Below are 7,985 nucleotides of genomic sequence, written 5' to 3'. Positions count from 1 at the left end.
ACCTTTTGAATTTTTTAAAATTTAAAATCGTATAAAGTTAATATGACTGAATCACAAAATTTTATAATGATCAAATTAAAAATATATAAATGAAATCTACAAATTACGTAAAATATAATTATTTTAATCTATTTTAATTTAAAATATTTAACGGTCACTAATGGAGTCAAAATTAAAATTTCAAAATCATAAAAATATCAAATTAAAATATAATGACTAAATTCATAATTTAACCTAATTTGAAGACTAGTATCAGAATTTAGCCACCTTTCAAAATGCAGTTAAAATCAAAACTCAAAAACCGGCATAAAATCATACATCTGTAGTTTTGCCTTAAGGAATATGTGACCCTTCATCTCAATCAGACGCGCAATCCATCGAGCGTGGAGAAACAAGTCTCTTCTCCCTTTTAAATCCCAAACCACCTGATACATTATAAGATAAGATACAGTAATTTTTCCCTCTCTCCCTCTCTCTTTCGTTTTGAATATTTGGCTTTAAACTTTGCTTTGCTTTTGGGCAACAAGAAAATCATTAAAATCACAGCTAAAATATCTCACAACTGTTTTATAAATTCATGAGCAGCAAAATCAACGCTCCACCTGCTGCTGTCTTCTTCAACTCGATACCTGATGAATCGAAAAGATCGTAGCCCTTCATTTCTTCAACTTTCCAGTTGGAACCATGGCAATGGCAACCGGAATCAAGCGCCAAGGCAATTTCACTTATTTTCTTTCTCTGTTATGTCGCCTCGATGTCAACGGCGCAAAGCCAAACGTTCACACCTACGCCGCCGCCGCCACCAACCAATCCCTTTTGGCCGGCTGGACACAAATTCAACTCATCGATGGCGATCGTCATGGTGGTTTTGGTGATGGCGTTTTTTTTCATGGGATTCTTTTCTGTTTACATCAGGCAGTGCTTCGAGAGAGAACTCGTGGCGGGAGGAACTGGGAGTGGGACGGCGCCGTGAATTTCGAGCGGCGGTCGAGGAGGATGATGTGTGGACTCGACAACTCGGTGATCGAATCTTTTCCGACATTCCTATACTCGACGGTCAAAGGATTCAAGATCGGAAAAGACACGCTTGAGTGCGCCGTTTGCTTAAACGAGTTCGAGGACGACGAAACGCTGCGTATGATTCCTATATGTAGCCATGTGTTCCATCCTGATTGCATCAACGGTTGGCTCTCTTCTCATTCGACGTGCCCCGTTTGCCGCGCCAATTTGGCGCCAAACACCGACGAGACGATCACCTGCGCCGCCGCTGCCGAAGTAAACGATTCCACCTCTGAGATCGAAACCCGACCGGAAAATAATGACCCAGTCCATGAGACCAGCCATATTGACGTTATTAATCAGACGACGGACATAGAATCACCGGTTGAGAATTTGTTAAATTCAAACAACGTGGCAAATAATCAGAACAGGCAGCAAAGGTCACGGTCGACTGGGTGGAGGTTGACCCGGTTGTTTTCCCGGTCTCACTCGACGGGCCACTCGTTGATTCAACCGGGCGAGAACTGCGAGCGGTTCACTCTAAGGTTGACGGAGGATGTACGGAGCCAGTTAATGAACTCGAGTTTAAACCGTACTAAAAGTTGCGTGGCGCTCCCACGAGCGATGAGTTCGAGGAGGGGTTATAGGAGTAGGAGTTTAGGGAGGAATTATTATAATTACGAGAGGTTCGATCGGTCGGATCGATGGGGGTTCACTATGACTCCGATTTTTTCAAGGATCAGATCGAGCAGGTCAACAAAACCGGTGGTTGGTGGCGGCGATGAGGGGTTGGCTACTCCGTCGAAGGGTTCATCTAAATCTAATAAATCTTCATTTGATCGTTTGTTCATCGGAGGGTCAGGGGAGGAGAATGTAGGTGAACGATCGTCGGACAGGCTCCGATATGAAAGTCAGGTTTAGAAGTTGATGGTTCACCGGTTTTTGACTTTTTGTTCTTCTGGGTTTGAAGTTTGACCAACTCAATTTACGTACACAATTTTTCTCAAGTCATTTTTTTTATTTCTTTTGACCAACAAAACAAAGAAGTTGTATTTGATGAATTTATATTTTGGTGATGAGATAATATTAAAAATTTAAAAGTAAATATAAAAAACTCATAACTTATGATTTAAAACTGAATAAAATTGTTCCGATGGATAATGTAATGGAGAAAAATAGTTCATATGAGGTGTTAAAGAATTTGTTTTCTCAATTAGGATGATATGAATATAAAATAGGGGAAGACGTCATCTAATTTCTTTGGGAATATATTGAGAAAACACGACATTGTTTTCATATTACATGCCGCTAGAATGTTAAACTTAACAAAATAATAATACATAAGACGTCGAGGATCCAAAAGTTTTTCAAAGACGTCGAATAATTCAGACGTCTTCTAAAATTATTGTAACAAATACTCTCTTCCAACAAATAATTTTTTAACACTCTTGAATCAATCATCTTTTTCTATATCATATCTAAGTAATTTTGCCCCTATAAAGTATCTTTGAGTTATATTTTTGTTAATGTTATCCTTTGATAAGTTTATGGATTGAATTGATCGACTTTATTATATTATTTTCATTTTTCTTGGTAGGCATAGCTTAAGGGCCAAAATCTAAAATCAAGTATAGCGTTTAGTGGAAGTACTAAATACCTAAATTTAGCTGGAAAAACAGTAGGGCCAATGACATTTTCGTCTCTCAATTTTTTTTTTTAGAAATGTAATAAAAAATTGGATAAAGTATATGTTTTTAAATTTTTCTGTTACCTTTCTCCGTTAACATGTTTTAATTTGTTTTATTTAGCCAATTAGTGATAATTAGTGTCATTACTTATAAGAAATATAAAATAATATAAATCATTTTTGCTCCCAACGTGAACTTTAAACTAAGTTAGTTTAATAATATTTTATATTTAACTTATATAACAATATTATCATAAAATAAATATTTTTTGATTATTATAAGAATCAGTTATGTGATACTTTAAATATTTTGTGTTTAAGTTAATATTTACTTATATTATTATTAAATGGCTTAATATAAAAAGATGCCTAGACTACACATCTTTTCTCGTTTAGATGCCTAAACTTTTTTCGATTAATATATATGTCTAACTTTATCAACGTTATCATTTTAAGTATTTTTGCCGTAACAGACGTTAAAAAACTTTCCTCAACCACTCAAAATGCAACATGTGACATGTTTATAATTTTTAAAATTTATTTCAAAAATCTTAAAAGTTATTATTATTAAAAAATATTCCAAAATTTATCTAAAATCTCATAAAGTCCCAAAATCCTTAATCCGAAAACATCAATCCATGGGCCTGCCCCTGTCGTCATTGCTGCCGTCGGTTGCCTACCCACCCATTGCCGGACATTTCCTTGTGGATCAAACTCAATGGATATGAGCTCTCCATTTGATTTCTCAACAGCTTCTCCGGACCTTGACTGACATTCAAACTTCTCCGCACCAATGGTAAGTAAGAAAGATACATAAGAGAAAGATGTGTTCTTTACATTATTGGTGAAACGCGCAGGATGATGTGGAAGCTGAAATGAGGAGGCTAAAGCTCAAGCTCAAGCAAACAATGGAAATGTATAGTCCTGCAAAACAAAAGGTTGGAGTGTTAACTAACATATTCTTCAAACGTTCAATTTGAATAGAGTTAGAATTTTGTGCATATATAATTACATGATAAGAAGCAAAAGCACTTCAGCTGTGGAAAACGGAAGAGGAAAGGAGATTGGAAGATGCACGAGTTGCCGAGGAAGCTGCCTTAGCAACAGAACAGAAAGCTAAGTCGAAAACAGCATTGGAATCTACCGAAGCTCTAGGAGAATTGCAAATCTTGAATCACAAAAAAGGGTGAACGCTGAAATGAAAGCGCTCAAGGAACTAGCGGAAAAGAAGCAGGCACTTGACGCACTACCAAATACAGATTTCAGGTATATGAAGCACACAATAGAGGAAATCGAAGCTGCCACCGAGTTCTTCTCTATGGGTGGGATTTGGGGCAACGACAAGGGAACGTTCGGTAATGGAAGTCCGTCATTGAGAGGGTGAACGACAGGCTCATGGTGAGTTGACGTTTTAGGATGAAGTATTTTTAAATTTTTGAAAATTTTGAGTTTTTATTTATAATAATAACAAAATTTTTAAGTTTTGTTTTTAAATTTACAAACGTGCCTCTTGTCGGATTTTGAGTGGTTGAAACGCAAGAATCTAACCACGTGGGTCCTAGGATATTGTTATTATTTTAATTTGCGTGTAGTGTCGTGGATCCAACTGCTAATTGCCGGCCAGTCGTTTCGATTTCAAGCAAGTTGAAGCGCAAAGCAAATTCAAACCCAAAATCAAATTATATAATTTTTCTTCACAATTTGACCGCTTATAATATTTTCATTTTCGTTTTCTTCTCATCCAAACACATATTAACCATGAGTCAATTGTCGTCCGATCCAAAAAAGATCACCGAAACCAACCAGTCTACATCATCCTCCGAGTCAATCCAAGTGCCGGTCCAGGATTACGCTCCGTACCCGAAATTAGATCCGAAAGACGTCGCTCCTCCACCGGTGAATTGGACCGACGTTTCCGTCGGCTCCCAGTCGCAGAATAATCATGTTACGGCACCGGCTTCCGGCAGCGCTGGTACTACCATGCCGGCTGAGTCGAATCCTTATGTTTCTCCTGCTACGCTTCAATCATCTTCCTCCAAGAGTAACTCACTTCCAATAATTCCACCTGCTTCAGCTTATACCAACTTGATTTTATTTTAAAACTATCTTTCGAATTCGATTTGAATTTTCAAGCCCTTTTGTTTAGCAGGTAAGATTGATTCAGTGAAAGATGTATTAGGGAAATGGGGAAAGAAAGCGGCGGAGGACACCAAGAAAGCAAAAGAGATAGCTGGCAACATGTGGCAACACTGTAATTATTTCTCTTCACTAAGTACCCGTGAATTTTGATATGGATTTTAGGTAGTATTTAGGAACTTAAATTCCAAAAAGCGTTCGGATTTTAAAATTGGTATACTTTGTATGGTAATATGTGTATATAGATATATTTATGTATGTGGATTGTTGGATATGAAGCTTCTGATAATGAAATCCGAAATTTTGAAGTAATGTTCTCAAATATAGCATTAGGGTATTCTCAATATACAAAGATCAATTGGTTGGATTACATGATCAGTTTATACTTCTTTTGTTGCAACAGTGAAGACTGGGCCTAGTTTTGCTGATGCCGCCGTAGGAAGAATTGCTCAGGGAACCAAAGTTCTCGCAGAAGGCGGTTACGAGAAGATCTTTCGAACAACGTTTGAGAATGCTCCCGAGGAACAGCTTCTGAAGACGTACGCTTGTTACCTTTCGACCTCTGCCGGTCCTGTTATGGGAGTTCTGTATTTGTCGACTCAAAAGCTTGCTTTTTGTAGTGACAATCCTCTGTCTTACCAAGCTGGTGCTCAGACTCAATGGAGCTACTATAAGGTTAGATTCTTTTGTGTTTAATGGTTAGATTCTTTGGCACTTTGATATATCTTACATAAAGAGACTTACATGAACTGTTAATTTATCCAAAAGCATGAAAAGTTAGGAGGAAAATCGAACAAAACCGTCTTCAACTCTGAGTAATGGGGATATATGTGTTCATCTTTGATGTCTAAACATGTTGTAATGGTTTGTAGGTGGTTATTCCATTAAATCAGCTGAGGGCAGTGAATCCATCAACAAGCAAAGCCAACACAGCTGAGAAATACATTCAGATTATATCGGTTGACGACCATGAATTCTGGTTCATGGGGTTTGTACACTACGACAGTGCCGTTAAAAATCTTCAACAAGCATTGCAGCCCCGTAGCTCGTAACGTTATCTTATCGTACCTTCCCGGAAAAGTTAGTCGAATGTAGATAAAAAAGATTGGTGTTGAGGCAGATTTGTCATTGTGCAAGTATCCTGGACGTTGTTTTAAGACACTTCGATATTCCATTGTTTCTTAAACTCATCAATTGTTAAATTTTTATGATTATTATAACATTATAGTGATATTTCTTAATAGTTTAATAAATTTAATAATTATTTTATAACTTTTATAAAATTAAAAATTAATTTGACCATTTTGAACAAATTCAGTTAGCTTTGATTACTTTAGCCATTGGATTATAAAAGTACTAACTTTTAGAAAAATTAAAGAATTTAATGTCAAATTAGACATTAACAAAGTACAATTGTTATAGATAAATCTCATCCAATTCAAGTCAACCAGCCCACCAACTCTATGGGTATGAGTTTGGGGGCTATTTTCCCCCTATATTTAGGGTGTCACTACCCTCACACTCATCTTATATTTTTGTATTCACCACCTACCTACTATTTAATATAAATAAAATTTTTAAATCTACATCACTTCATATGGGTACATTCTCAAATTTACCTTCACCCCACTACCCATTTAAATACACACCATCCGATCTTGTACCCTATTGTACCCGCCTGGAAGCAATCTTATAAATTAAAAAATGTTTATACCCTAATATTTTGTTAAAAACAAGTTATATCCTATAAAATCTTAAAATTTATAGAATAATCTCTAAAATTACACTTAAATTTATGACAGTCCAAAATGTATGTGGTGGGTATTTAGTGGGTGGGCGGATATGAGACGAGTGGATCCAAAGCGAACGGATACAGAGCGGTTAACGTCCTGAACCCATCATCTACCAACTACCCACAACGATATGACTTTTTACATCCACACCACCCACTACCCACGACATATATAACTTTTTACGTCCACACCCGCCCACTACCTACTAAACTTATATAGTTATACTCATCCCCGCCTTAATTACAATAAATATAGTGCAAAATCCACGAAATTGTATCCGCCTGTCATCCTTATCTCACATTGGACCGGTATTAAACACCCTATTTTTGTAGCTAAAAAATATAGTAGTTTCACGTTTTTATCTATAATTAAACGTAAATATAAACAATTATTATTTGAAATTAAATACTAAATTTTAAACCATAAAAACTATTGAATCCAAAATATTAAATAACTAAGTTTAGTAATAATCAAGATTTCATTCCAACGGAATAAATGCAATATAGTTCCAAAACTTTACCTTTTTTATTACTTGCTCTCTATGCCACAACCTTTGGAAATAAATGCAAAGTTTGGAGCAAATAAATAAATTAATTAATGCAAAGTACCTAATCTTTAAGAATCCTAGGAGAAAAGTAGTTATTAGTTTAGGTTTCCCCTTTACTTAGACTAACAAACTTGGTCTCCTGTCGTATCAATTGTTTCTTAAAGCTTAAGTTTGATAGGAAAAGCTTCAAACGTAACATATTTTTTAAAGTTATTTCAATCCGAATTTTTTGGAAAATAAATTTAATTTATATGAATAGAATGGAGTCGTCACTAATCATTTTTAAAGTGATATTAGAATACTTAAAATCAAGTAATTTTAATAAAACATTTTATTTAATAAAAAATACCAAGTTTTGGTCTACGAAATCAGAAATTAGGTTTGGGAGTCAATTACACATGGGGAAGGTTTAACACCCCACAGTGCCCAAAATTGGTACCTAGTCGATTACCTTATATTTTAAAATTGGAAATTTTGAATTCGAAATTTTATTTAATTTAAATTCACTATGTATGCATATATATATATATATATATATATATATATATATATATATATATATTGAATGAAATAAGAAATAAGAAAAAGAGCTAGTTGTCTCTATTCTGCATTGGAGCTTCACGCATCTCCTCCTGGACTATTTTGAACGTTTCGATCGGGGCTGTTCGAAAAATCTGTAATCCTACGGGTTATGACCATGCCAATCTTGCATGTTATCTATTACCTTATTCATCTCCATAGGTACAAAGACGAACTTCAAACTCCATCATCTGGTACTCAAGTCTGTAATAAAGGGAGTCATTGAAGATGTATTCCTCGATCT

The 7,985-nt window shown here is 35.5% G+C and overlaps 1 protein-coding gene and 1 pseudogene across 3 annotated transcripts; both read left to right on the top strand.

Annotated features, from left to right (window-relative positions):
• The first annotated feature begins 467 nt into the window (after positions 1-467).
• LOC120203085 lies at positions 468-1,938 on the top strand (annotated as a pseudogene).
• Positions 1,939-4,354: 2,416 nt separating this feature from the next.
• On the top strand, positions 4,355-6,021 carry LOC120203068 (GEM-like protein 1). Of its 3 annotated transcripts, XM_039203430.1 has the most exons (5): positions 4,355-4,727; positions 4,833-4,937; positions 5,226-5,497; positions 5,695-5,902; positions 5,981-6,021. In XM_039203430.1, exons 1-4 carry the CDS (start codon positions 4,445-4,447, stop codon positions 5,872-5,874), a joined length of 840 nt encoding a protein of 279 aa, XP_039059361.1. In that variant the 5' UTR covers positions 4,355-4,444; the 3' UTR covers positions 5,875-5,902; positions 5,981-6,021. The 3 variants fall into 3 exon arrangements, with proteins under 3 accessions (XP_039059361.1, XP_039059360.1, XP_039059363.1); XM_039203429.1 differs by lacking the exon at positions 5,981-6,021 and having other exon boundaries at positions 4,356-4,727; positions 5,695-5,973; XM_039203432.1 differs by lacking the exon at positions 5,981-6,021 and having other exon boundaries at positions 4,363-4,727; positions 4,836-4,937; positions 5,695-5,970.
• Positions 6,022-7,985: the final 1,964 nt, after the last annotated feature.

The sequence above is a fragment of the Hibiscus syriacus genome, unplaced genomic scaffold, assembly GCF_006381635.1.
Source record: "Hibiscus syriacus cultivar Baekdansim isolate YM2019G1 unplaced genomic scaffold, ASM638163v2 tig00009023_pilon, whole genome shotgun sequence".
Lineage (NCBI taxonomy): Eukaryota > Viridiplantae > Streptophyta > Magnoliopsida > Malvales > Malvaceae > Hibiscus > Hibiscus syriacus.
The sequence above is the reverse complement of the archived record's forward strand: the minus strand, read 5'-3'. Positions and strand labels throughout refer to the sequence as shown.

What these genes read in the sequence shown, in the direction of transcription:
- LOC120203068 (XM_039203430.1), top strand. Translation starts at nt 4,445, where the DNA reads ATGAGTCAATTGTCGTCCGATCCAAAAAAGATCACCGAAACCAACCAG. An exon ending in TCAATCATCTTCCTCCAAGA is followed by an intron (nt 4,728 to 4,832) that starts GTAACTCACTTC and finishes CCTTTTGTTTAG; the next exon opens with CAGGTAAGATTGATTCAGTG. An exon ending in TGGCAACATGTGGCAACACT is followed by an intron (nt 4,938 to 5,225) that starts GTAATTATTTCT and finishes TTGTTGCAACAG; the next exon opens with TGAAGACTGGGCCTAGTTTT.